At 40.8% G+C, this 27,613-nt stretch overlaps 4 protein-coding genes across 4 annotated transcripts; 2 read left to right on the top strand and 2 right to left on the bottom strand.

The window, feature by feature from the left end:
• Window positions 1-524: 524 nt before the first annotated feature.
• sema7a (semaphorin 7A (JohnMiltonHagen blood group)) lies at window positions 525-9,538 on the bottom strand. The gene is made up of 14 exons (XM_070907480.1): window positions 9,291-9,538; window positions 8,821-8,960; window positions 8,089-8,130; window positions 7,879-7,974; window positions 7,494-7,596; window positions 7,182-7,292; window positions 6,846-6,988; window positions 5,297-5,475; window positions 4,586-4,694; window positions 3,826-4,021; window positions 3,508-3,620; window positions 2,961-3,106; window positions 2,633-2,691; window positions 525-2,545 (listed from the first exon to the last, which is right to left on the bottom strand). The coding sequence occupies exons 1-14, from the start codon at window positions 9,409-9,411 to the stop codon at window positions 2,115-2,117; spliced, it is 1,989 nt and encodes a 662-aa protein (XP_070763581.1). The 5' UTR covers window positions 9,412-9,538; the 3' UTR covers window positions 525-2,114.
• Window positions 9,539-11,778: 2,240 nt separating this feature from the next.
• commd4 (COMM domain containing 4) lies at window positions 11,779-14,816 on the top strand. Its single transcript, XM_070907564.1, has 8 exons — window positions 11,779-11,836; window positions 12,105-12,176; window positions 12,280-12,345; window positions 12,438-12,477; window positions 13,148-13,267; window positions 13,980-14,060; window positions 14,197-14,373; window positions 14,472-14,816. Exons 1-8 carry the CDS (start codon window positions 11,834-11,836, stop codon window positions 14,510-14,512), a joined length of 600 nt encoding a protein of 199 aa, XP_070763665.1. The 5' UTR covers window positions 11,779-11,833; the 3' UTR covers window positions 14,513-14,816.
• Window positions 14,817-15,164: 348 nt separating this feature from the next.
• neil1 (nei-like DNA glycosylase 1) lies at window positions 15,165-19,215 on the top strand. The gene is made up of 10 exons (XM_070907247.1): window positions 15,165-15,293; window positions 16,064-16,547; window positions 16,628-16,747; window positions 17,888-17,996; window positions 18,091-18,184; window positions 18,297-18,418; window positions 18,501-18,528; window positions 18,635-18,705; window positions 18,792-18,999; window positions 19,087-19,215. Exons 2-10 carry the CDS (start codon window positions 16,093-16,095, stop codon window positions 19,131-19,133), a joined length of 1,254 nt encoding a protein of 417 aa, XP_070763348.1. The 5' UTR covers window positions 15,165-15,293; window positions 16,064-16,092; the 3' UTR covers window positions 19,134-19,215.
• man2c1 (mannosidase, alpha, class 2C, member 1) lies at window positions 19,213-26,237 on the bottom strand. Its single transcript, XM_070907246.1, has 26 exons — window positions 26,110-26,237; window positions 25,518-25,643; window positions 25,308-25,431; window positions 25,134-25,204; window positions 24,858-25,035; window positions 24,560-24,749; window positions 24,035-24,141; window positions 23,830-23,940; window positions 23,631-23,723; window positions 23,390-23,506; window positions 23,208-23,303; window positions 22,951-23,096; window positions 22,522-22,645; window positions 22,020-22,141; window positions 21,838-21,923; window positions 21,603-21,749; window positions 21,433-21,512; window positions 21,252-21,346; window positions 21,060-21,164; window positions 20,800-20,956; window positions 20,561-20,704; window positions 20,280-20,389; window positions 20,068-20,147; window positions 19,844-19,986; window positions 19,654-19,757; window positions 19,213-19,557 (listed from the first exon to the last, which is right to left on the bottom strand). Exons 1-26 carry the CDS (start codon window positions 26,208-26,210, stop codon window positions 19,446-19,448), a joined length of 3,069 nt encoding a protein of 1,022 aa, XP_070763347.1. The 5' UTR covers window positions 26,211-26,237; the 3' UTR covers window positions 19,213-19,445.
• Window positions 26,238-27,613: the final 1,376 nt, after the last annotated feature.

Genomic DNA, 27,613 nt, shown 5'->3' with positions numbered 1-27,613 from the left:
TGTTCACGATGTTCTCACTTTTATCTTTGTGTCAGCCGGCAGAGTTCAGAAGTATTCAATATCAGAAAATGGAAATCAAATTTCACTGAGCATGACGTGTAATGTGGATGTCAATCTTGGATCTAAGATGAAAGAAATATAAACAACAGGATGATGATTCTCATGGAGCTTCTAAACCACAATTACTTAATCTGAAAGAAAATCTGATGAGAATCTAGAGTGGCTGTAGAGTGATGGCAAAAGAGACACACAGGGTGGTTGTGTGGTCATTTCTTCTCCTTGAGTAAACAAGATGTACTGTTCGGTCATCATCAGCAGGGTTGAGACTTTATATCCAGGAATAAGACAGATTAAGATCCTTAGTTGTTGTCTTATCACTGATCAGACTGCACGTGATTTACTGGGTGCCACGTCTGGTAAAGGCATGACCTACTAAGGACAAATAAATGACTTTCATGAAACTACTTGTGGGTAAGACAGGTATGACTACGACTCCTTCTAAAAATCTGTCATGGATTTTCACCTCCATTCTTTTTTTTAATTTTATTTCAATTATCAGGAAATCAATAATATCCAATAATAATATATTCTTCAGGTAGCATTTTCAAGCAATCACGATGCAAAAATATACGATTTTTGAAATGATTTGGACACATATTGCTTGAATGCATAAACTCTCCAGTATGAAAAATTACATATAAGTTAAGGTTGTACCAAAATACAATTTACACTATATTTACACTTACAATATATTTAGCTTAGTAGTTTTTAGACATTTTAAAGAGGCATTTCTTGTTTGAAGCAAGACTATACATAACAATTGAAGGAAGAAATATCAATCTTCCTTTTACATATGAAATGTTTAACTCATAAGCACTAAAACACACTACTGCTTAACTCAGTACACTCAGGATTTTCTGCCACCACCTTACTATATGAGCTTTTGGTTGCTAAATATTAGCTAATGTTAGCAAACTTTATCCACTTGGTCTTTACTTTAGCGTTTAGCTCTATAATGGACATTACTAAGCCAGTTCTCTTATTTAATACAAATAACGGTCTAGAAAAATAGTTCATATAAAACTTCCATTGCAGAAGGGTGCACACTGTATAGATGCAGTCAGAACTATCCCCTCCAATAACCATCTGAGATCTATTCAATGTGGGGCTAACATATCCATTGCTCACACTGCAGCTAATATTGTGCAGTGTTTCAGTGTGTAACTGTAAAATTCTAAATTTATATTTTCTTTGGTAAAAAAAATGGTTGCATAAACTAAACAAGGTGCTTATTATTTTCAAAGTTAGACATTATCTGTTCTGCAGCAAAACACTTTTTTCCAAACACCTCTCTGACCACTGACTGTTATAATGGTGGGAGAGCAACAGGAAACAAAACAAGGAAAATCAGTGAGGGTCCCTGGCTGCCTCCACCCTTCCCTAAACACAAATAAACACAGTGAACTGGGGCGGGGCACAGAGGAAATTTACACAGGAACTTTACATTTTCCTCACTTCTAATGGACTAAAGAGCCAAGAGCTGCATGCCCTACTGCTGCACCACTGCAGCTACACCACACCTACTGACTATGTACTGTACGGTCTGTGACCAGAAGCTTTTGCACTCGTGATCACAACATTTTAATGGCGTGCGTTGGCATCTTCCATTGTCTTAAAAGGAAGAGAAGTACCCACTCAGTGAAACATTGCAGGATGCTGAAGTCAATGGCTGATCCAACCAAACACCATTAGGGCTCTTCAAATCATTCAAGCTGTGCTCCTCTGCTGACCGGTTGTGCCATTATCTTCCTCCATCTCACAGACCTCTTCCTGTTCTGGCTTCTCTTTTAAAAGATAAACTTGGCTACAGCATGTTCCTGTAGACAGAAAACCTAACTTTTCTGCCAAACACAGATATGTGACCACTCGCACAAATAAGGTTTGAGGTTCACGGTGTCAGTGTTCCTGCTTGAGCTGCAGCAAGTTGCATTGGTGTTGGGTCGGATTTTCTGCGTCCTGGTCCGATCAGCAAAAGGCAAGGACAAAGGGTCTGAGAATTTTCAGACACATTTTCAAAGAGAAAGGACAGTAGGGTTTAATCATTTGTGCACACCTTATCTGAAAATCCCCCACAGTGCTACAGCCAGTCCAAGGGTGCTCCATCCTATCTGCGGCACAACAGCTGATGCATCATTAAATTTGTAAGGGGTATTGCTTCTCTCAGTGTCTTCCTTTGTATCTGGGATAATTTGCTCTTTAAGCAGATACTTTTTCACCACTTTAGTGTAGTCTTTCTCTTTGGAAACACACTCGTAGCTGCCATAGTCCTCTTGTTCCATGGCAGAGATGAGGTGCAGGCAGTTAGACTGCATTTGCAGACAAGGGCTCCTCTTGCTTTCATGCTCCCAGGTGTAGACAGCGTGGTAAGAGTCTATAGGACAGGACAGATAGAAAGGGACACCCAGGGGGACAGAGTGAACAGTTCTCAAATTCCCTGGTGATGGTGAAACTGTCTCCCGTTTGGTCCTGTTTACTTGCTTTTGTTCTAAAAGAATAAAAAGATAAAATAAGATAAGATGATTTGAGCCCTTAGCAAGTTTGTAGTATGAACAACAGTCTCATCATTAGTTACCTTTTGCTAATGTAGAGCACATGCTTATTTGCCCATCCATGACATCTTGAATGCCCCCACTGTGAACAAAAACAAACACGTTTTTTGAGAGAGATGAGCGAATTTGACGTTGCCCTGGTGATCCGTTTTATGTTAGAAAAAGTTTGAGTTCCTAAAAATGATTTGTCATCTTTGCATCAACATTTATTCCCATCTTTGTCAGAAAGGCGATATTCCAAGGAACATGCAGAGATCAGCTATTTCAATATATGTTGTGATATGAAAAGGCTTTGTGCAGTGTGTTATAAGTCAACTAAAGTCTCTTGGTATGAACGCTGTCCACACTTACAGGACAGTCGGAGTGCATCCAAACTTGGTCCAGGCACAGTACGGGTCCCGGGCCAGAACACAATCTGAGCAGGAGTGGTTGTAGTCCTGACACCTCTGGAGGTTCACAGTAGAAATTTTATCTAAAAAACCCACCACTAGCGTTTTCTGAGCAAAGGGAGACAGACACATAATTATTATTAGATCTTTTGGTCCCCGAGTGCAAGCTGTAAACATATTATCACCTTATAAAGTTGTTATGTTGAACATGCTAGCAAATAATTGGCTATTTACACACCCGGCAGAGACAAAGCAACATTAGAACTGGGAGTCATGTTTCTGGCTCCCTGAAGTATGTAAGTCCCATATCCACATCCCATTAATCCAGTTAATAGGGAGCTATTGATTGGTCCAGCTTTGAAATATAAAATTGTGAGAAATCAAACTTCTCTAATGTAAAAAACAAAGCTTTCACCTACTGTAAAGGGCAGGGGTTGACAAAAACACTACTGACAACACTGCAGTGCACAATGCATGGCATTTTCAATGGCATTTTAAATGAGCTGTACCTTTTTGGAGTCAAGCTTCATTGATTGTATGGCTGAACAGCTGTCGAGTTGGGTTTCAGAGATGATGAAAGGTTGTGACCCAGCCTCTAAGACTTTATGGATCTTCCCAGAATCTGTTGGAACAGCACACCAACAGCATTTTGAAACACAGTTATTTTGGGAGGGATACAGTAGGGATACTATTTTTAGCCCATTGTTCCCTTTTTGGGATAACAGACATTGACTGATTACAAGCCAGATCAACAGGAAAACACACAAGGCACAATTTGCAAAACAAAGTACTGCAGACTCTCCATATGGTGAACAAACTAAACATACCTGTAGCCAGAAGCAGAATGTTATACATGCGCTGGTCTGCCGCCTTGACTCGGTCCACAGTTATCTTGGTGTAGTTGTTGCTGCTTATATAAAATGGAGCTGCATAATGCATGGAGTGAACCCAGTCTGTCATTTCCGGGTAATCCTTCACCATATTGACAGTGGCCAGTGGCAGGCTCTTGCTGTTTCTTACACACTGAAAAATACATGGATACAAAGTTTGTTGTTTTTTTGTTTTTTTTTTAAAGTAGGCTGCAGGAAGTGGTAACATAAACTGAATGTTTGTAGGACACAAACTGCAGGCATCTGAAGTTGTATAAAAACAAATCTATAAGCTGAATAGTTGGAAGGCAGAAGGTTTTCTTTACAAGACATAGCAACAAGACCATGTCCTTAAAAAGGAAATGCAATAATTAGCCACTGGATCAGTAAACTGCTTACAGCAACGAGAGGATATTCTGCAAGTGGGCCTCTTAAGTTCCTCAACTACAGGGTTGAACTCAAATAGAGATGGAAACACTGAACCAAACTTGATGGGGATAAGTAACACAGGCACACATTTTCCATGTTTCCACCCATTTATGTAACATGCCTGTTTTCTTTTTTTTAAACCTACTCAGGGACATGTGATTTCCAATAGACTAGCCACAATAATACATGTGAGTGAAGTCAAAATGCAAAAACTAAAAACTAAAAATAAAACCCTCAGAGGAAGTATTGTGTCTCTGCACAGCAGCATAGCAACAAAACAAGTCCTTACTGTTCCTGGCCTTGGTTTGGGAATGTCTTTGTCGTAGCCCTTGAAAGTTGAATTCTCAAATATTCCTTCAATCATTCCTATTGAATAGATGCACACTGCTGTGGAGTTCCTAGAGGAGAAATAAGTGAAGTGAAGTTAGCATAAAAAGGAGTTTTTATCTGGATATTAGTTATTGCCTTGACCATGGTAGTGGTTATGATTTTGTCCCGTTGCCTCATTCTGTTTGTCTGCAGAATATCTTAAAAGTAATGGTTGGCCAAAAAGGGTGCGGTACCCACAAAATGATGCATACCAGATTCATGCAACCCCATCCATCAAACTTAGTGTATCTGACAGAACAAAAGGCAAACCCTCAATTATACTTACAAATAAATATTATTATTATTATTATTATTATTATTATTATTAAATTTCCACTTCAGACATAACAGCCCTGCCAACTTTACAGAGGCTTGGTTGAATGGTAGAAGGGCAGCTCCCTTGGCTGCACAGCTTGATCCATACTAAAGGCTCTGAGTCAGGATATCTCTGAAGTCACTGATTTGATTTTGACCTATTCTGCAACATACTGTGTAGGTCAAAACCTACAGGCCAGGGTTAGTTTTGTCTCCATGGGCGAAAAACATTTAAAAATGCTGAGGTTCCCTTCTGTGTGACCCTGTCAGCATGTTGCTTAGTTGCTGATAATAAAAGGAAGAGAAAGTGTCTAACCAGCTGCTTGTAAAAATCGCATAGACTCTGGTGTCCTGCCAGTCTTCAGCGTGCATCACATAAATGTCCTGGAGATGGTTGAAATAAAGTGATTCTTTTGGAAACCCGCAGACAAGCCGGGCCTTGAGGAAAGATGTCCACATGTTCTGGAAGAATCTTTTTGATCCGCCTTCATCTACCTGCAAAATGATACCAATAAATTACACCGGTACGACACTCTTTCACTTTCCTTGCAAACTGAAATTCATAAACTAAGGGTTATTTGATAGTGTCATTACATGGACCATGATATCTGGAACAAAACACCTGACCGCTTGTAGGGCAAGTCTCGTTCTGTACAGATGTCAAAACAAGGGCGTTGAAAAGACTGCATTTCACCATAATAATAGTATGCCATATTAGTTAATCGAGGAGGAAGAAGCCTGATTCGTTGGTACAAGTGGTGGAAATGAGACCCCGCTGCAGTATAAGGTGGCACTACTACATTAATCTGGTTAATCACATAATTATATGTATGCCTTTGTCAAAGCCTGGCATTGTATTCACATATCTGCAGGTTATCACTCTGGCCACTAAATTTCCATCTCCCTTTTGTGTGGGTAAATAATACATTTCCATGATGACAGCCTGAGCCCTCAGTGTAAGCAAATAAAACATGCCACACTCTACTAAAACACTGTAAATAGTGGCTGACCTTAACCATTGTTCCTGGAAGAAACAAAGATTAAAGTCAACATCAAAGAAAACTGGTTTCGATTTGACAGATGGTGGCGTTTCATCTCCTTTGTTTGGCAAATTCAGGAGGGGTTACTGTGGGAGACACAGCAGACACTCTCATACTCAACAATAAACTCTGCTGAGGTATTGTACAATTCACCTTCCGTTTATTCTAATAGAAACTAGAAGAAGAAAGCAATTGTGTGCAAAAACATCACGTAAAATGTATTAATTAATAATTCAAATTATAAATCTAATGAAAGCGTGAAGTATAGACTTTGTTCTGTTGGGTTGATCTGTTTCCATTCATGTGTAAAGTCGTAGTTTCAAAGTTCATTCTTTACCTTGGAAACAACAGTTGTCAAAATAGTCTCACCTCAAGGTCCATTTAGTAGGTCTTCCAGTGCTTTCAATCATATTACATGACCTTCACCAGCTGAAGGAAAATTTTAACTTTACTTTATTTTATATCAGATCATATTCAAATTGTGTGGTGTAGCCCACCCTTGGGCTGAACCGAGTGAGTCATACTCACACCGTCATCCTTTCACGAGCTAAAATTAGTATATAAAGCAATATTGCCTTTTGTTTCATTTCTCAAGAATAAAACAGTTTGCTTTTTAAAAGGAATACCTTCAAAACAACCAACAGTTTTCATATAATCTATCTACTGGAGTCAATAAAAGAGCAATCTACCTTCCATGTTACTTTAAGAAGAATTGGATGGCTGATAGCTCGATTACTGAACCTGAGCTGAAGAGGTATGAGGAAGTGAATGTAGCAGTCTAATAAGATGAGAGCTTCGCCGAGTCTACTTTAGTGTCCAGCATACCTTACAAACTCTGGCAACCCTAGATATCCAGGGGTCAGCCTCCGGGTTGTGATCAGTGTTCTTTTCACGGAAAAAGATGTAAATTTTCTCATTGACATGGTCTTCCTTCTGCTTCACCCAGGACACAGAGATGAACGTGGGCTCTGTGAGAGGAGGACATGTTTACCAAACTGTTTCCCTGTTTACAGTACAGTGCGGTACAAAAGATAATCAAACTGCACTGAGAGGTGGACAGAACATTATGAGCTGAGGGTTGAACAGTTTCAGGACACACTTCCCTGATTCAGATTAAAGTATACTAAATATATAACATTATGAATTCAATCATTTGCCCACCTGAGACCCAGTTGTGATACATCCAGACATTGGTTCTGCTGCCAGCTTTCCTTCTGAATTGTAATGAACTTCCTTCAGTATCCAAAGGTGCTGCTGAATATAGATCCCCCTCTAAAAATAGCAAAGACACATAACATGAACATACAAAAAGATGCTCAATTATTGAGTGTATTTCTGTGAAAATACACTGGCTTGCCAGCTCTGCTATCACACGTGACTTGGTACAGTTACATAAGTCTACGGACCTGAGTCACATTCTTAAACTGTCAAAAACATAGTCTTTGCTTGTGCACACAGCTGTATTTAACATACCTACTGTAAGAGATACGGAGTTATGTGTGTACACAAACGGGGAGATGCCCGTCCCCTCGTAACTCTCCACTATCTTATGAGACTGATTGTTCACTGAAGAAAACTGCAGAACAACAGAATATTGTGATAGTTAGTTCCAGACAACTGTGATGGAAAGATTACAAAACATGCAACACCAGTAACCCAAAACACCTACTGAAATTACAGACAGGATGCTACTTAAAGTTTAATCAGAACCACAGCTGCTCCGTCACATAGCTCTATGCTTTAATCAGCTTCACCCTGCTGCTGCCGGTAAAAATTAACTGGCCACAAAAACTACAGTATGTCACACAGATGTGACATTAAGTGCAACACGTATACAGTGATGTATGCGAACACTCACGAGCTTCCAGCACTGCGGTTTGAGTCCATTTGTTCCACAGACAAACAGGCTGTCCTCAAACTTCTCAATGACAGTGATAACATTTTCACAGGGGTCCTGCAACACAGAGGCAGTCATTGCCAAGTCATCGCACAGATCTGATTCTATATTTCATTAAAAACTTGAGCAGTTGTTTCTGATCACATAAATCATCATTCTCAAATTACTAACCTCTTGGCACTGTTGTTGCCCCAGTGTTTTCAGAGGAAACTTCTGCAGGGGACATAAATTGGTAGGCAAATTAACAGTTCGTTTTCACTTGAGGATAGTTTGTAATAATTAATAATAGCTAATAATTTTAAACAATCCTTATCACTTACTAGCCAATAAAGAGTGTTGCACATAAAGCTCTGCCCAAAAACCTGTTGTTTTTGGCAATTGCATAATGTTTGAAATAGCTGGATGACAGATAAAAATGTGAAACCCATCTTTTTTTCTCTCTCTCAGGTTTACTTTCTTAGGCAACACCTAATTCACCCAAGATAATGTCTTCTACTCAGATAGCCACAGACACACACTCACACTCATATCCATTAGTGAAATGAATATTTTCTGGATTTTTATATTATAGAAACTTTAGTACGTCTTCAAGGTCTGTTTGTGACATGTGGTCCCCACCAGCAGTTAATGAGCAGCTCCTCCTGACTTGAAGCTGCATATCAGCTTGCTTTGAAAGGCAATATCTGTCTGTGGGCGCTGCCAGACAGGCTCATTGTTTAACTGTGACAGCCATCTGTTACAGTGCAGCTGCACAAACGTCACTGTCATCCTCATGAGCCACGCATAAATCAAGACGGGAGCCCATCAATAAACCATTAAGACAACTTGATGAAGAGTATACAGGCAAGTGAAACAACAAAACAAAAACAGTGGTTCAAAAGCTACTAGTTCAGAAACACCCACCTCTATGATATGGTAGTCATCCACATCAAGCTGTAACACAAAATCAGTCCCTCCAACATACATCTCCTCAGAGTCTTCATGATAGAAGAACACAGTGTGATTCTGATAGATTTGATATTTAAATCCACCACCGATTGCACCTGAAGGAAAGAAGAAGAAGGGTCACATTATCATATTTTAAACCAGGAATGATGTTTGTGAAAGGTCAGGCTGAACCATGTCAATGGCCGCATTGTGCACTAACTTCGTAGGTTTCAGATCTACTCAGTGTGATGCAGTCATTCCCTTTGGAGTGTAAAGTTGGGTCATCTATCCTGAACTAGATCTCAGCGGGCTTAAAAGGGATTTGAACACAGGATTAACTCTGTAACTGATTTTTCCCAAACATCTACACTGATTTTAGACATTGGTTTTACACGAATGAATCTGAAACATTGCAGAATCACTAAGAAGTGTCCAGTGAACGTTACCTTTGCTCAGAACTCTTGGAGAATCTTTAGATCCGAGAAACGGTGAGTCCTTCCAACCAACACTAAGGACTAGTTGAAAATCCCCAGCGAGCCAAATGTAAATTAAAGCAAGTCGCCTCATTTTGCGCCTTACGCACTTCTGTTATTTCTGTACGTCCTCAAACCTCCGCTCTCTCTCCCCCCGCAGAATGCAATTTATCAACCAAGTCCGCCTTGGCACACCTCCCCTCCCCTTTCCTCCCTCTAAGGACGTGTAAATAGAAATGATTCGCGTGTTAGCTCTCTCCCACTTTTCCCTTGTTCATTTTTTGAATCGTTCATTTGTCTTCTGCGTACGTGGTGTCTTCGCGAGACCTGAGAAAGCAGCAGGCAGGTGCATCGTCACCAGCAGCCTCTCATCAGCGGATTGACACCGCTCTGTGTGCTTCCCCGGTCAGCCAATAAGAGACAGGAATTCAGCGTGCAGTCTCTGGGGGTGGGCGGAGTGATTACCCCTGCAGGATGTCTTTATTGTTATTTGATTACCAGTGTCATTAAATTACGATAAGGCGAAGTTAACAACAAAATCTAGATGCAGAAAATAGGACTAATAGGCAGGTATAGGCTACATGGAGGGAGAAACTACAGTAACAAACATAAATGAAAATCATGTGACATTTAAATGCAAAGTAATAAACCATAAGAAAAAAGTTAAAACTTTTTTGATAGGGCTCGTTAATATGAGTGAAATGATAGCAGTAGTATATATGTGCCACAGTTTTCACATGCACGAGCTCATGCGCATGCGTGTGAAAAATAAAAACATGTCTGAACGCCTCAGAAGAAACTTGTCTTTAGTGAAACGATTGCATGAAGCGTCTCCTTCTCAGAGGAAAACCATCATAAAATCTGCCTCCACAGACTAAAAGGCAAGGTACCTTTAAGCTTTAAGCACATCACAGTATCAAAAGTTAAAGAAAAAGAAGGCAGGGATTAAATAAAATTAAATAAAAAGATTTCTTCTACACCTCCCGAGTATAGCTGTGCCCTTTACATCAAGCCTCGTGGCCTCAAGACAATAATAGAAGATATGGAGTTTTCCCAGAAAATGTTTCTTGTGCCTCAACAGCAACTTGATCACTTAAGAAGAAGACAGCCTGCACATGTGTCTATCCGAGAGGCCGTGGGAAATGAGCTGAGCTAAAGATATTTTGGAGCAGAAAACAGAAGGTGTACACGAAAAGGTTAAAAAATATTTTGGTTTTCTTCATAATGCTCAACAAAAAGCCTTCTTTGGAGATCTTCGTAGTGCTTGTAGGCCATGTGAATAAGGTATCGATACGTTCTCTCCCAATCACTCCGCCTGACTAAAAACCTGGTAAATCATGAACTCCATTCTTCAGCTGTGAGGGGGGAGAGTTTATCTTCATCTGGAGTACCCCTCCGTGCATCATGAATAAGAGTGTTGTCCAGACACTGTCTGAAAAGGATTAAGGATCGATAGGTCTCTCTGATCATCCCATTGGCCTTTCGAGTAACTTACCTCTTTACAAACTTTGCTTCTGAAATGATCCCAGTCTTTGGCAAAAAAAAAAACCGGATGTGAGGTGTCGATCCTTGAAGAAACATTTCATCTGCTTCTCCTGTCCCACGGTCAAACAAGTAGCTCGAAACCCTGAATCCCACTCATACATCGAAGCCCATGCTTTTTGATCCAGAAAACGAGCTACATGTTTAGGAGCCCTTTTCTTTTTAGGAGCCATAAGTAACTGAGCATCAGCAATATTGATACTTCGTTTTGGAGTCAAAACTCCCGTATGATCAGAATCAGAATCAGAAATACTTTATTGATCCCCGGGGGAAAACAGGAGCGACTGTAACAGGCGGCATGTACGGTATTTATTATTTACACTACTGTATTTTACACTACCTGTATTTTCCGTGATGATGTATATAAAAATAAATGCTTGCACATTTGATGAAGGTGACAAAATACAGAGATTATCATGAGCATTGTTATTACACCAAATGAGAAATCGTGTTGTTTACTAACAAGTTTTATATGTTATATAGGATATGCATGTAAAAATCGCTATACATTCCTTTTGTTGGTAGTACGTAAGTAAGTAATTCACAGTCAGAGACATGGATGTTACCTGATGTTACTTACTTTGGGGCTCTAGTAGAGGTGTACAGTACTGTCTACATCAGTCACAGATAGAGCATATGGAAATCTATTGTAGTTAACCATGTTTTACAGCTTGCTTGAATCTCCAAACGCAAGTAATGTTTAATTTTCTGTGGTGGACTTCTGAAACAAAGCATCAGTTAACAAAGTGTTAAAACAATGCAAAGTATATGAACTAGGGCCAAACAGAACATTAGGGTTAATAAAGATAAGTTGTCAACGATGCCACGCAACATCAGCACCATCCATTGTGTCTGCAGAGAAGCGCCTCTTTCCCCCGCCTCCTCTCCTCTTTCCCATCGTCCAATCAGATGTAAGAACGCAGGACTTCCTGTTTCAGTTCTTTCCTGTGTAACTGTTTAGCTGACTGACAGCCATGGTAAACACGTCTAATAATCGCTTTATTTAACACAAGTTTGTTTATTTAGGAGCCAGTTTATCTATAGGACATTTTAGTCGCATGATTTGTTAATGTCTTAGGCAATTATTTACCTCAACACTGTCGACGTTTAGTCCGGCTTTCAGGTAGCTAGCAGGCTAAGCTAGTTAGTAGCTTTTAATGCAAATGCTAGCGTTACAGTGTTAAAGGACTGGCTTACCGTTACAGTACAGTAAACAACATTTATGTGATGTCTTGTCTGTTGTAGCGGTTCCGTTTCTGTGGAGATTTGGACTGCCCTGATTGGGTACTTGCCGAAATTAGCACATTAGCGAAGATTGTGAGTAGTTAAAGGTCCAACACTTAATCAATAAAGCAATGTTATGTTTTTTAAAGTCAGTTTCATACTAATACGCGTGTCTCCTGCCTCCCTAATAAAACAGTCGAGTGTCAAAATGAAACTCCTCTGTGCTCAAGTGCTGAAGGACTTGCTTGGGGACGGCATTGATGTAAGCGTTTTGACATAATTATATAATCACTTACTTCTTGTTATATACACAATTCACGCACACTGATCACAGCTGTCTTCTCTTATTTTTAGTATGACAAGGTTGCAAAGCTTACTGCAGATGCAAAGTTTGGTAAGTCTCCCTCATACTGATACTCAGCAGTGGAAGAAATATTCAGATCTTTTACCAAAGTTAAAGTAGCAACACCACAGTATAACAATACAATTACAAAGAAAGAATATAGAGGGAAAATATTTCTTAAGTTCAGAAGTGTTAGCAGAAAAAGTATCAAAAGTAAAAGTATTGTTTATGCAGAAAGAATGATTATTATTAATAATGCTTTTTTTGTGTAGGCAGCATTTTGCTGTTGTGGTTGGTCCAGCAAAATTTACTTTAAGTAAGGTAGTTAAATCTTCAACGGTGCATCTTGTTTTATAAGCTCATCATATGCTTTGTGTGTAAAATCTTAATCTGCATAGTGACTATGGCTGTCGAATAAATGCAGTGGAGTAAAAAGTACTGCAGAATATTTGCCTCTGAAATGTAGTGACGTAGAAGGGAGCTTAAAAACTCAAAATACCTCAAAATTGTTCCTCTTACCTCAAAGTAGAGTACTTCAGTAGCTGTACTCTGTTGTACTGTTATATCTTTGTTTATCTATGCTATACTGTTATATTCCACGACTACTGGTACTGCATTTAAATCTAAGTCACATACTTTACACACAAGCCTGTAACACTGTAATACTTACATTGCATTTTTTGTTATATGTCATGCATTCATGGCATCATCCATCTTGCAGAGAGCGGAGACATCAAAGCTAGTGTGGCAGTGCTCAGCTTCATTTTCTCCAGTGCAGCAAAGCATGATGTGGACAGTGAATCTCTGTCCAGTGAGCTGCAGCAGCTTGGTCTGCCTAAAGGTTAGTTCCCCGTGTTTAATATGAAAATGATGATAATGTTGCATAATTTGTAGTCACACATGCACAGACCTCTTTCCATACTTCAATGTGTGCCAAGACTAAGGACATACTGGTTGTTAAAGCAGAATAAAGGTGGGAAAACATCATCTGAATAATTTCTTTAACTACTTGTAATATTTCAGGGCAATGTCTGTATTAACTATGTGTATGAGCACCATCAGGTAAAAGAAATTGCCTCACTTCCAGAAACATGCAGCTCCCAAATCACCGCCTGTTGTGTTATTATTGGAGCTTTCTGCATGGTATCATTGTCTATTGTGTAACTTAAGTATGAAAAAACAATGTACTCTGTTGGAACTTGAAGGGCATACGGCATGTGCACAATGTACAACATGGACGATGTACATCCGGCCCACATTGTTGGGGTGGGCCGGGTGGTGCATTGTGACTTTGGTGCATTAATAGTATAAAACTGGCGCAGTTGACTCTCTGCCAGCTTAAGGCTGTATTCTCTTTTTCAATGTTGTGAAGACATCCATTTTATTTGATAGATGTTAAATACTTTTCAGTGACTTTGTGGCTATTCCTTTTTTCTCTTATTGATCTGTTCATGTCTTTTGCTAATAGTGTGTTGAAAGACTTATATGTGATTATGCACTTAATATTGGCTTGACTCATGTGATTAATTACACACATGCATCCATTATTTTAGAACACACAACAGGGCTCTGCAAATCTTATGAAGACAAGCACTCTGCACTTCAAGACAAACTGAGAGAGACAAGCCTGAGGCGTAAGTATTTCTGTCTATTATGCCCTTTACTAAAGGAAGGCAAATGTAACTTGATGATGAGAGCTGTCTTCTGTGAGGTTGCTGACTCAGCAGCGACCGACAGTTGCCATCAATTTGTTTCCGTAATGAATTTCAGTGGGGAAGTTGGAGTCTGTGTCCTGGCGCATCGACTACACTCTGAGCTCCAGTGAGATGAGGGAGGTGAATGAACCAGTGATTCAGCTTAAACTGCAGGTGCAAGGAGCTGAGTCAGGCTCCACAGAGACGACTGTTGTTTCCGTTTCTGCCGACAAGTTCAGAGTTTTGCTTGCAGGTTAGTTTTGCATCTCTGCATTTTTTCTCATAGTTCTTCCTTTTCAAATTATTATTTTTTTTGTTGTAATAATTATTTTCCTCTGTGTGTTTCTACAGAGCTCAAACAAGCCCAGGCTATGATGAATGCATTACAGTGAAGAGTGGACAATTATGTCAATGATGTCTGATCAAAGGACATAGATAGGCTGCCAAAAGTGCCATACATTTTTTGTATGAATTTAGGAATTTCAAAGGTTGTGTGAATGACTGAGTCCATATTGGGATTGACTGACATTTAGTTGTATTTTCTACCACATTAGTAATAATTGGTGTAAATGTTTCCAGACTGGGTGATTTGTCACTGAAGCAAGAATAATGAATGGACTATTTTTGTAAAATATTGTATATTCATTCATGTCTTTTTGATTTGAATTATGTTGATCATTTGTGTTTTACCGTCATATGCTCATAAATAACAAAATAAAATGTGAAACACGGAGATACTTGTATCCTTGCCGGTTTCCGCCATGCCTACATATCCCAACATGCATTGGGATGGACTGTTTGCTCACGTTGTTTTTCCACAGCACGTTTGCTAGAAAAGTTCCGTTACACTTTTTCGCTTTTTTCAACGAATTATTAGAAAACATGACAAAAACATCCACTTAAATGAGAAACACGTAAGAAATACCACATTATAAATAACCAGCGTGGAAAGCCTGGAGATCTCGCGATATTTTCGGACGAATAAATTATCGTTATACAACATGTTTAGTAACAAGCATGTTGTGAAAGCCCTTCGGTCAATGCCATGCCTGCTCATTGTAGCAGCTCTGTTGAGAGTGGAGGAACCCGACAAAATCCGAAGTCTATGTAATTGCAGTTTAATTACTTTAAAGTGACTGTTTTATCAACGGCGAGGTCTATTTCCTGGTTTGGGTAAGTTGCCCCTTCACCCCCTCGCAACTCAATGAAAACGCCAACTTTTACTCAGCTGTTTACGTACCGTGTTTTCTTTGTTACGACCTGTGCAATGCAGAAACATAATGGTTAATCCAGAGTTACATCATTAACATGGTGGTGGCTGTAGATGTGTCATATTGTGTATTCTGTTGCAGAATGTGTATAATGTTAAATCTAAGCATTGACGTGGACCATGTTGTGTCGTGTAAGACTGTAATGTAATGCTTATGGTCTGAGTGTGTGTTGTGTGGTCGATGTGCATGCTTTGGTGTGCGTCTCTGTCTGTGGTCTGTGGTGGTGCTTTATGTTTCCAGGAATTCTGAGGTCATTCAACACCCCCCCATCACTCTTTGGAAAAATAACATAAACCAAAGTCTTTTTCTTCATGGTTTGTTTTTGTCTATAATTCATCTAGTTAACTGTTCAAATGTACAGAGAGTGTAACTCATTATTTCTCAACATCAAGGCCTAAACGTTGTTTCAAAGCTCCCTCCACACTCAGGAATACAAACCCGGGGGAGAAAAGTTGAAGCCTGCATTCATATTATCTTGCCACCCTTAAACATATTGAGTGTTTAAATACTGGAATAAGCTTATATAATACCCCCGTTTTTAATTGTAGGATGTAAACTCTCTCCATGTTGCTAAAAACAGAGACCCACGTCCTCATTGTGCTCAAAGGTAGCTACAGCCAGGGATGATATATTGTGATGTAATCTTTGCTCGGACACTTTATTCTCTTGCAGTTGCAGCACAGCGTCCTTGTTCCATCAAAATGCCCGAGGGACCAGAGCTCCACCTGGCCAGCCTTTATGTGAACAAAATGTGTAATGGAGTGGTGTTTACTGGACCGGTCAGAAAATCTGAGGTCAGCAAGAGTCCTGATGTGCCCTTCACCTGTGAGGCCTATTGCATCGCAGCCACTTCCAGAGGGAAGGAAGTGAAGCTCACACTGACGCCCATGAAGAGTGACGACCCAAAACATAGAGTGAGGGCAGGACAGGCAGACCAGCCCATGGACGTAGTCTTTCGCTTCGGGATGTCGGGTTATTTCCGCTTCACCACTGAGGATGAGCTGCCCAAACACGCCCATCTGCGTTTTTATTCCAAAGAGAAGCCCTGCAGAGTGCTGAGCTTTGTAGATGCACGTAGGTTTGGCAGCTGGCAGTCCAATGGGGCGTGGCAGCCTAGCAGAGGGCCCTGCATCATGTTCGAGTACCAAAAGTTCAGGTTAGTAATGCTGAGAGAGTCACCTGAGCCACCTGCTCAACCACATCATCACTGTCACTGACCAGGTAATCATTTTGCAGGGAGAACGTTGTGACGCACCTGTCCGACCGCGCCTTTGATAGGCCCATCTGTGAGGCTCTGCTCAATCAGAAGTACTTCAACGGTATCGGGAACTACCTGAGGGCTGAAATCCTTTTCAGGTGATAAACACGCACAACCCTCAGACCTATTCAGATTGCACATTATACAGCTATGCAGCAGGGATTCACTGATACTGACGAGTATCAGCCATGACATGACCATCCGCTTCAAATTTAAGGCTGTAACTAACACTTTTACACATTTTAATTATGGATTTATCTGCTGCTTTTTTTATTGTTTAGTTTATAAAATGTCATAAAATATAGATCAACATTCTAAAACCCAGAAATATTCAGTTCAGAAAAGCAGCAAATCCTCACAATCCTCACAAAGCGGGAGCCAGTGAATATTTGGCATTTCTGTTTGAAAAAAGACAATTGATTATCAAAATGGTTGCCAATTAATGTTACTGTTGAACAACTAATCATTTCAGCTGTGATTTAGTTTCTTCAATGTCATTATAAAATCTGAAGTTTCCTCAGTTTTCAGTGCCAGAGCAATCCTTGGCCTCATGTAACCTTTCATAAAAATGGCCCCAAGGAGTTCCACGTGGTGACGTACACAGATGTCAAGTTTAGGGCAAAAGAAAGTGCTGGTCTCAGATTGGTACTTTTTATCAGAATCAGTATTGGAAGAGAAAAAGTTGTGTCAGTGCATACAGATACTTTTTCAGTGCGTACAGATATTTCTGTAGATGTTCTCTTATATCTAGTTTGCATCTGTAGTACCTTGCCAGATGTAACCAGTTGTTACAAAGAACAAAAAATTAAAGAAAACAGTCACATACAGCATGAAGCCAGGTAATGACGGACCTTGATTAACAGTAGGTCTATGTACTTTAAGAAAAGTTTAAACAAAAACAACAGTTACAAGAAGGCTAGCAGCTTTGTGTTAGTGCTGGGAAGACTAGAAAAAACATTTCTGATATCTCTGTAAAGTTATTTTCCTGTGAGGATCTGATTATAAAGAAAAACATCGACGACGTGTTTTACATTGTTGAAAATTGTGACCAAAACACAGTACCAGCTCTCATGAGTTTCAAGGTCGGTTTCCCTCAGATATAAAATGAATGGCTTTCTTTCACTTCTTGGTTTCTTGCTGCCTGTGGGGAGGCGTAATGATTCAGACACGCTTTGAAAACAAAAGAGCCTTCTTGTTTTACAAAAGAATGGGTCTAAAGTAGTGTTTCTTTTTTTTAGGTTGAACATCCCACCCTTTGTGCCTGCCCGGAGTGTACTGGAAATCCTTGAGTCAGAAGATTTATGTGAGAATGACAAGCCTGTGAAAAATGAGATTAAAGACTTGAAGGTGAATGAACCCAAACAGATGAACACATCATCAGACACTCAACCCTAACCGCTTTGTATTTTCTAACAGTGCCTTTCTTTCTTCTGGTTACAAGACCTCAGACATGGCTAAACAGAAGACGGAGAAAGGGGAGACAGGCGACCTGCTCAGACTGTGTCATACGGTACCTCTGGAGGTGGTGAGCATGGGTGGGTCATCATGTATTTATGGTCTGCTCCACTCTGAAACTCAAACTTTCATTTTGAGTGAAAGGCTCAGAGAGAATACAATTCCTGTTTTTTGTCACATGTTGTGACTTAGGTGGAAAGGGCTACGATCCCGAGAAGGCAGACTACTCAGACTTTGAGGCCTGGCTGCAGTGTTACTACGTGGATGGAATGAAATCTATCCGGGACCACAATGGCAGAACTATGTGGTTCAAAGTGAGTTAAAGGAAAATCCTTTTAATCTCTGAAACAGGAATTGCTATATCACTGATACCAATACTCACTGTTCTAATTTCAGGGAGAACCGGGCCCCATGGCGCCTAAAGGTACGTAATACTTTGAATACATGAAACTGAGGACTTAAGCTGAAATGTGTCTGAGAATAGTCAATGCATCTGACTAAACAGGTGTCCGATCTTTCTCACACAATAGATTCAAAGTCACCCAAGGCAAAAAAGAGAGCAAAGAAAGAAGATGACCATGATTACACAGACAAGAAAAAGGTATAAACTTTTTTTCTTTTTTTTTGTTGCTTGACAAATGATGAACTCCAAAGAAGTCAGTCTTAACACCAGTTTGATTTCATTAGGCAGCCAGGAGTCGATCTGGAAGCACAACAAAGAAAAAGGTGGCTGAACGAAAAACCGTGAGCCAAACGCCAAAAAAAGAAAAGAATGCACATCCAAAGGAAGCCGGATCCAAGAGAAGAAAGACCCAGGAAGTAAACACACCTCAGCATGAAAAGAAATCAAGTGCACGTAGGAGGAAGAGCAGCAGTGCAGAGCCAACGACGGCCGGTGAGCTCACAATAGTCTCTCAAAGTTTTTTTTCTACTGGGCGGAGTATTGAAAAAGTATTAATCTCATGGTCATCCTTTGTTGCAGGTCCACAGAGGCGGAGTGGGAGAGTGACCAGACAGAACAGCAAATAAAAACAAAAAAGGGACAAACCACTCTGTGGGACTGTTTTATGTTTTTATACTATTAAATATTTTTTTAATAAAACCTGTTTCTACAAAAGTTCTACAACTGTTTATTGATTTGATGCAAAATAATCACATTATATTTGGCAAATAGTCATCACTGAGTAGCTCAAAAAGATGCCCATCTTTTAATAAACTGTCAATAGAGCAGCACTGGATGATACATTTTATAGCATTTAACTAGTTTCTACCCTTAAGATCAAAGTGTTTGTATTCATTTTATTTGTGACTGCCCTGAAGCTCGGTATAATGCCATATACATCACAAGATGAGCAGAAGTGACACAATTTGAAAGGGGTTGAACTTCAGAGTGATCCCCTCTGACGTAATGTGTGCTGGCTGGGTGGGGTCTTGTGTCTCCAAGAGATCACAACTGAAAGAGGGAGGGAAAAAAAAGTTTTGTTCTAAGACAATACAACATAAAACAATACCAGACAGTAGTAAACACTTTAAAAATAGAAATACTCACTGCCAGGCTTCCCTGACTGGAAGGGCAGTGCGGAGAGTTGCAGTCACGCTGCTCCTGTGTGACTCATAAAGTCGGACTACAAGTGCCCCCTTCCTGTCCTCAGCCTATTTAGGTTAAATAGAGCAAACAGTCGTTAACAGTCTGAGCGGATAAAGCCAAGTTAGGTAAAGCACAGCATTTAATGGGATACCTGTTTAATGGTCTCAAGGATGACTGCTGCACTGCTGATGGAAAAGGCACTCCAGGGCACAGTGTCAGGAGTGCACTGGATTGACCTCAAAGGGAAGTTCAGGTTGTACGCGCACTGGATGACAGAGGCATCTTGGAAGGCTCCTTTATCACAACACAAAAAATAAACGATGAGTTTAAAAGTTTAATGAGAACAAGTTATTTTCAAAAACAATGAAATCCTACCTGTGTGTGGCATGATTGCGTAGGTGAACTGATGAGTCCCCATGTCAGCATTAACATCTGGGGCCTTTGGTGCTCTCAGTCTAAGACAAAGACATCTGCTGTTAGATGCAAGGATTCTTTAAATTTGGTGAAATTGAATTGCACTGTTTGTGTTACTGTATTGAATTGCACTGTTTGTGTTACTGTTGCATGTGCACAGTGGGAAACCTCACAGGGACAGCGTCATAGTGTTCCTGTGGACTGAATAGCCGTATTTGCAGTCATTCAGCAGTGCAACTCCAAAATTGTGCTCCGACAAATCGGCCCATTTGTGACCCCAAACCTGAAAATGAAACCACAATGAGAATCAGCAAAGACAATACGAAGCATTTCAACAGCATCACTGACATCTTTTGTCCTACAGTTTAGGTGTGCAGGGGCCAAAACAGGACACTTGGTGTTGTGGAGATCAGCTGAACATCTTACTTGTACAGTTGATTCCACAGTGTTGTACCTCAAATCTGGCCCAGTCCCATGAAGTGTTCCTGTGTGTGGGTCTCTGCAGATGGCCAAACTGGATCTCATATGTAGCATTGGGACTGTGTACTCGCACGGGGAATTCCACCTTAAGAAACTTGTGCGACTCTGCCCACTTCACCTGAAATTGGAGAATGCAACATTAGGATATTTCTTTGGTACTGAAGAATACAGTTGGAGCAGATTTCTCTGGCTAACATAAATGCTACAGAGTACCTCCGTGTTGAACTTGATGTAAGGACACATGGCGTCCATGACAATCTCCTGTGTGATAGTGCTCTTGTCACTGATCCTGAGGGTGAAGCTGACACTGCCCCGGAGCCCATCAGAGGACACCACATGAACAGGCTGCACCACCTGCAGCACCGGCTTCCTATAGGGTCAATTCTGTAGTTAGGTCTTTCATATTGATATCTACAACAACTGCAAATACAGTGACGTGTATCAAGGTTACTGGTAAAAGTAGTGACGGTCACCTTGTCTGCAGATGGTAGTCCATTACATCCCAAGCATCCCAGTACAGAGGGACATCATCAAACATGACAAACTGGTTCCCATGACAGCTGTCAGAGATGGCTTCTCTGAAACCAGCAGAGTGGTGAGACAGATGTTAATTAATTCATGTTAATGCTACAGTTGAAAATACACAGGTACATACAATACAGTACCTGTTTGCATTGATCAAATACAGTGACGCCAAAGTGCCATCTTTGTTTACGACAGTCCGTAAAATCCCGTTCTCCATGAGGACAGTGCCGTCGGCCTGTGATGTTGCACAACGTCTCAGTTAGCCAAATTAAATTACAACATAGCTAAATTAATCAGAGGTTCTCTATATAGAGTCCATACTTGGACAGTGACAGAGACCGGAGCCACAGGTTTTGTGTCCTTGGCAGGAGACAAACCGATGCTGGGAACTCTCACCAGAGCTGCAGAACAACAACAGATACCACAGAGCATCAGATATGCAGTTGTAGTTTGGAAGGCAACAACATAAATACTGTGAATATCTAACATACCCAGACCAGGTTTACCAGCACCATCTTGAATCTGGATGACTTCATGGCGCTCCCATGGCAGAGAGTTGAACACACCAGCGGAGTTGCCCTTTGACCCCAGGGCTCCACAGGCGTCATGCAGTAGTGTAGCACCATCACTACGGATATCTAAAACACAGGATGATGTACTTTTTATTTTGGAAAACAACGTAACTATATGGCTCTGATATGAATGGAAAGCTACTGAACACGGTACCTTCATAATACCGGAGTGCATCCTCCACAACCATCTCTATACAGCTGCCGGGAATCACGTCATGGAACTGGTTTAGAAGAAGCAGCCTGTAATGGAAGAATCAAAGAAACCATTTTCATTCTGTAACAACAGGGACCTTTTATTTATTCATGCTCATCATCAAACATTAATAGTGTCTGGACCTCCAGAGCTCCTGCAGTTTTGTCACAGGATACTGAAAGGCCCCGTCCCGACACAGCGCCAAGCTGCTGGCTATCTCAATGTCATGAAGCAGCGTCTCACACTGGCGGTTCCCTCGTTTAATCTGGAAAGAACAAAGCAAGCACGAAAAGAAGTGCACTTTATCAAAGAGTAAAAAACATTTTTAATCATTTTAACACCTTTATAGTTCGTAGTATTTTTATCCGACTTTTCCTGCACAAGTATGACGCTTTTCCTCTCATTTGTGCTTATTTTGTGGTGTGTGGGACTGTATTATTTTGCAAGGTGTTAGTGGTAATTATGCCTACACCCTGCATATATGCTTATAGTTTTCTTATGCCTACTATTCTTGTTCTTTGTCTTTTCTAACCTGTGTGTGCACTTGGATTTTCTTCCTTTTTTTCAGAGAAATCCTACTAGGTTTGTTAAGGCAAAGTTTAATTTCCTTTTATAATGAGGGCTCTGAAAAGATTTTTATTCTACCTGTGCCTGTGTGGTGTAGGTGCCGTTGTGCAGCTCCAGGAAGAGCTCTCCAGTCCAAGTACAAAGCAGAGCTGAGTCAGCCCGAAGCCGAGAGAAAAGCTCGTCAGGACTGGACGTGTGGACCCTGAGGAATACACAAGAATTGGAGAAGGAAGTGACCAACGACGTCTCTGGTTCCACCTTTATTATTCATTCTGACTAAAACATTATATTGTATTGTCTAGTATTGTAAAACCACACCACAATGACATCAGTAGACTCATATCCTTTTAACAAGCTTGGAGTCCACTGCCTACATGCTGGAACACCCTTTTGAAAACGTCATTAATCCAACATTGCAGGAAAAGTGAATATAAAACTCATGACTAATTTTTTCATGGGAAGCTTATCCACCGCAGTTTGGACTGAAAGTGTGGGACAGGAACTGACTTGGGAAGTCCATCTGTGTCCTGAACCCGGTGTAGCCTGTCTAGCATCAGCTGTGTGGGTCCACCTCCTCCGTCCCCAAAACCGTACAACACTGCACTGTGGTTGGCTCTGCCCTTGTCTTTGTTATTCTTCACAGTTTTCACCAGCTGTGGGCAGAGAAAACCCAGACGAATGTAAGCTTGGCTTGAGGATTGAAAATACTCTCTTCACAGACTCAACATTCACCAAGTTGTGTGTACTGTAAACCAAAAACTCACATCTTCAACCTTGCCCTTCATTTCATAGGAATTTCCTGGAGGGAAGTGAGTTAAAACCTTGGAGCCATCAAGACCTTCCCAGAAAAACGTGTTGTGCTTCGGGAAAGAGAAAGCAACACTGAAAATCAAAACTTTTCAACCCATTTGTTTTTTTAAACCTAGTGCCTAGGTACCCTACTTACAGGGAAGGTGTTGACCAGGTTCCAGCTGAGCTTCTGTGTCAAGAAATTGGAAATGCCACAGCCCTGCATTATTTGAGGAAGTTGGGCAGAGTAGCCAAATGTATCTGGAAGCCAGAACTAAAGAGAACAGAGAAAAGATCCTTAAATTATGTATTTGTGATGAAAAAGTGGCCACAAATGTAGCAGACATTATATACAGAGGTCAACTCAGGTCATGTAGACATTTCTTATGAATCCCTACCTCATTGCAATGGATCCCAAACTCGTGCTTGAAGAAGCGCTGGCCTTCCAGAAACTGACGAACCATGGACTCACCTGAAGGCAGATTGCCATCCTGACAGGCAAACATGGAATTAGTACATCTTAACTCAGGATAAAAGGGCTTAATGGCAGCAGCATCAATAATATGATTAAATTCATAAGACACATGAATGGTTTACCATTTCCACCCACGTTCCTCCCACTGGAATGAACTGGCCTTTCTTGATGTAATGCTGAATCTGGGAGAAGAGTCCTGGATACCAGCTCTTTACCCACTGGAACTGCTGGGCCTGGACAAAAAGCAAGAAGGTCAAAACTGAAGAGGACTGCTCAGATATGCCGAACTTTCACGACGCATACAAAACTGTATTAGCTGGAATTTACCTGAGAGCAAGTAAAAACAAACTCTGGGTTCTTCTCCATTAAACGGATCACTGTCACCCAGCTTCGGCCACATTTGCGGATGGTCTCTTCGTAGGGCCACAGCCAGGCTGCAGTCACAAATTTTAACTGATTTGAAAAAAAATGGCAAAACTGCTAGATTTTATGTGCAATTTCTATTAGTTTTCTACTTCAAAAATAGGACAGAGCATCCTTTTTTTGGTATTGTTTTCCAACTACGGCTGATATGATACCTGAGTTTCAGTACAGATACCAAAACAATTTCCATACTTCTCCTACGATAAACACTAGCAGCCAGAGAAGATTGTTGCCTACATAAAATAGCCAAACTGGCAAAATTATGATTTAAATCATTAAATATCTAATTAATGAATACATGATCAAGACTACAAATCTGAACAAGCATTCGACACCAGCTGTTTTTCACAGACAAATTTTGTTTAGAAACAAAAAAAGTGTTGCGGATCGACTCCCTGCACCGTTCAAAGATAGACATTAAACTGAGACCTGAGTCTATGTGGCAGTGACCCATCGCATGAACAATGTGCTGGCTCTGTCCGTTCCGCTGGCTGAAGAAGTTGTGAGCCAGACTGTGTGCTTTGGAGAAGGAGCTGGGATCGGAGGGATCACACAGGTTCACCATCTCATTGACAATGAAGAGTGCCTGGTAGCCTCGCTGCTCTCCCTCTCCGAGTTCCTGTGAAGGAAGAGAAAAGAAACAGCAGAAGTTTATGTTCATCCCTTTCATTAAACTTCAACTAAAGTAAAGCAATGTACCAACATGTACCATATTGTGTGACTGTACCTTTACGATGTCAATCAGCATCTCAAAGTCAGTCAGCAGCTCCCGTACATCCCGGTTAAATACCACCAGCTCAGCCTTCTGTAGAGAAAACTTCCTGTTCGGATCTGGGGCTGCAATCATGGACCCTTGACCAGCTCCAAAAAGCCCATTACAGGCCACCTCTACATAAAGGGTGACGCTAAAGAACAAGAGAGAATATGCACATTTGAATTGAGAGCTCAGTAAACTGTTGTTGGTCACAGAAGCAGCAATGAGCTCATGATTCAGTTAACTGACCTGTGCGGCTCTTCATCTTTTAGACAATCAGAGAGGATGTAACTCGTCTTTTCACCCTCTTTAGTCAGGCCCTACAAATCCACATTACATATCCCAATGAAATCTAGGCATGTGTTTAACAGAATTTTGGCTCTTTAATCTAGTCTGACTTAAATAAAACTGCTGCGACATTACCTGAACTGGCTGTTCATCTCTCCAAACCATGGCTTCTCCATCACTTTCCCACAGAAGATGAACTTCTTTCCCTCTCCAGGACTCTGGGATTTTCAGGGTCACTTTAAACCAGCAAGTCCACCACCTTCAACAAGCATCAAGCTTGGGTTATTGCCAAGATGTGAGTGAATAACAGATCTGAGGGTGATAAAATCAGACAATATTACTTACGTTGGTCCAAAGGTATCCCCCACTTTATGAGGTGCAAAGTTCTGCTTGGACGCTTCCGTGAATGAGATCCGTTTTGAGGACAAGAAGGAGGTGAGGGACTCCAGCGGGCACGAGTGTCCATAGAGTCTGCAGAGAATAATCATTCAATAAGTCAAGTCAAACTTCTTCATATGGACCAAAATCACAATCTGCCTCAAACGGCTTTGCCTAAATTCAGACAAGGAAAAACCCAAAAGACCCATTCACACTGTGATGCTCTGCATGTCTGGTCGATGTGCAGTCTGCAAGTACACACACATTAACTACACTATAGTGTGGACAGTGTAGCTGTATATAAGGTAATCTATTTTACAACAGAGTGGACCTTAATGCAAGTTTCCCATTTAGTTTGCATTAACTTACTACTGGGTATCATAAATACATGTTATTTACACTATCTTGCAGAATGGTAATGATCTACAAAGACACACTGTGAGCAACATAATGTGCGTTACGGATAACAAAGGCAGAGACAGCAGCATGTTTGGTCCACTGTACTTCACTGTTCAGTTCAGCTCAGTCAGTCAGTGCAGCTGTATGAAAGGAGCCTTACCGTCCTCTCAGATTGCAGTCTCTGAAATAAATATCAGAGATGAACTTCTCTGCTCTCTCGAGGAGAGTGCGCCTGTTCTTCAGCACAGGCTGACGATACATCCCGAGACAGACACACAAACAAACAAACACCTACAGATTGTCTCAACGACGAGCACGCGAACCACGGAAGACGATCCGGAAGTAAAACGTCTTGTTATTGTACTTGAAGTTAGCAGCCACTAGGTGGCAGTCCTGTTCAACAACTGGCAAAAATGTTTTTTTCACTCCCAGGGGTCACGAAGGGCAGGTGAACTGTGCAAAGTGTCACCAGTGGATATATTTTTGCTTTTAACAGGTAAAATCGGTGAAATCATGTAAAATAGACCTAATTATTTTCATTTGGGTTTTGTGAATATGTATTCAAGGTCAAAATAGATCGAAATATGACTGTAGGTCACTGACAGCGCTGCTTCATGTAAACTGCTAGATTTGGGACTTGAGATTATGAAATGTAATGAAAATGACATTTTCCTTAAAAACACATGAATATTTTTTATTCTGATACAGCAGCTATTCAGTTATTTACATTTATTATGCACAAAATAACTGAAAAACACTTTGGCACAAATAAAATCTACAAAACAAAAATAATTTAACACACGGAGTGGCACTTTTTTTAATATGGCAATAGGATATCAACAGTGTAATGAGGCAACAAGCAGCAATGAACAGGCAAAATAATCTTCCGCTGAAGGATGGGTAAAGGTTACAGAAGATGGTGTGCATTGTCATAACACTTAATCGTAGAGAAACAGTCATCCTGTGCTTCTCTTCACCAAGTCATTTCCTCATTTTACCAGATATACTCAGTTGAATCAGTACCTAAAGTATCTAAAGTCTGGTCCTACAGTAAAACTGTCACATTCTATGTCATAAGCATGCAAATATTGTACACTGAACATACATTCAGGAACATCTAAAATGATCTGAAAGGAGTGTGTGGATATAATAAAGGCAGAAGAGATGATAAAATGGCCAAGGGAAACCCTGTGAGGAGGACATGATGATGCAATAACTCTCCAGTGGCCCTGTGGTTAACTGTACAGGCTTCAGTCTGACTGAGAGGCTCTCAGGAGTGCTGGGGAGTTAGTCTTGTGATCAGACTGGCGGGCAGGGGTTAGGGGTCAGCCCACGAGCAGCCTGAAAACACAAAAGCCTTTTTTTTCCTTCTACATTATTCACAGGGAAGGAGCTGTGTGTTTCTGTGTTTGTACAGAGCTAAGCGCCCTTTTATTATAAAATCCATAGAGCAGCTCTAAGTACAGGGTTGGTGGAAATGTGGTATAGCCCATCCCTCTCAGGCCACCCTACCATCAGGGATGTCTGTCGACTCCTATCCCCCTATTGTTTGGACTGTGGTTGGGCTTTCTACAATGCCAGGACAGCCTAAAGGAAACGGGTGCCACGGTCGGACTTGACCTGATATTCTCACCAGTTCAGCTCTGGTCCTACTGTGTTTGCCT

The sequence above is a fragment of the Enoplosus armatus genome, chromosome 6, assembly GCF_043641665.1.
Source record: "Enoplosus armatus isolate fEnoArm2 chromosome 6, fEnoArm2.hap1, whole genome shotgun sequence".
In the NCBI taxonomy this organism is placed as follows: Eukaryota; Metazoa; Chordata; class Actinopteri; order Centrarchiformes; family Enoplosidae; genus Enoplosus; species Enoplosus armatus.
The sequence above is the reverse complement of the archived record's forward strand: the minus strand, read 5'-3'. Positions and strand labels throughout refer to the sequence as shown.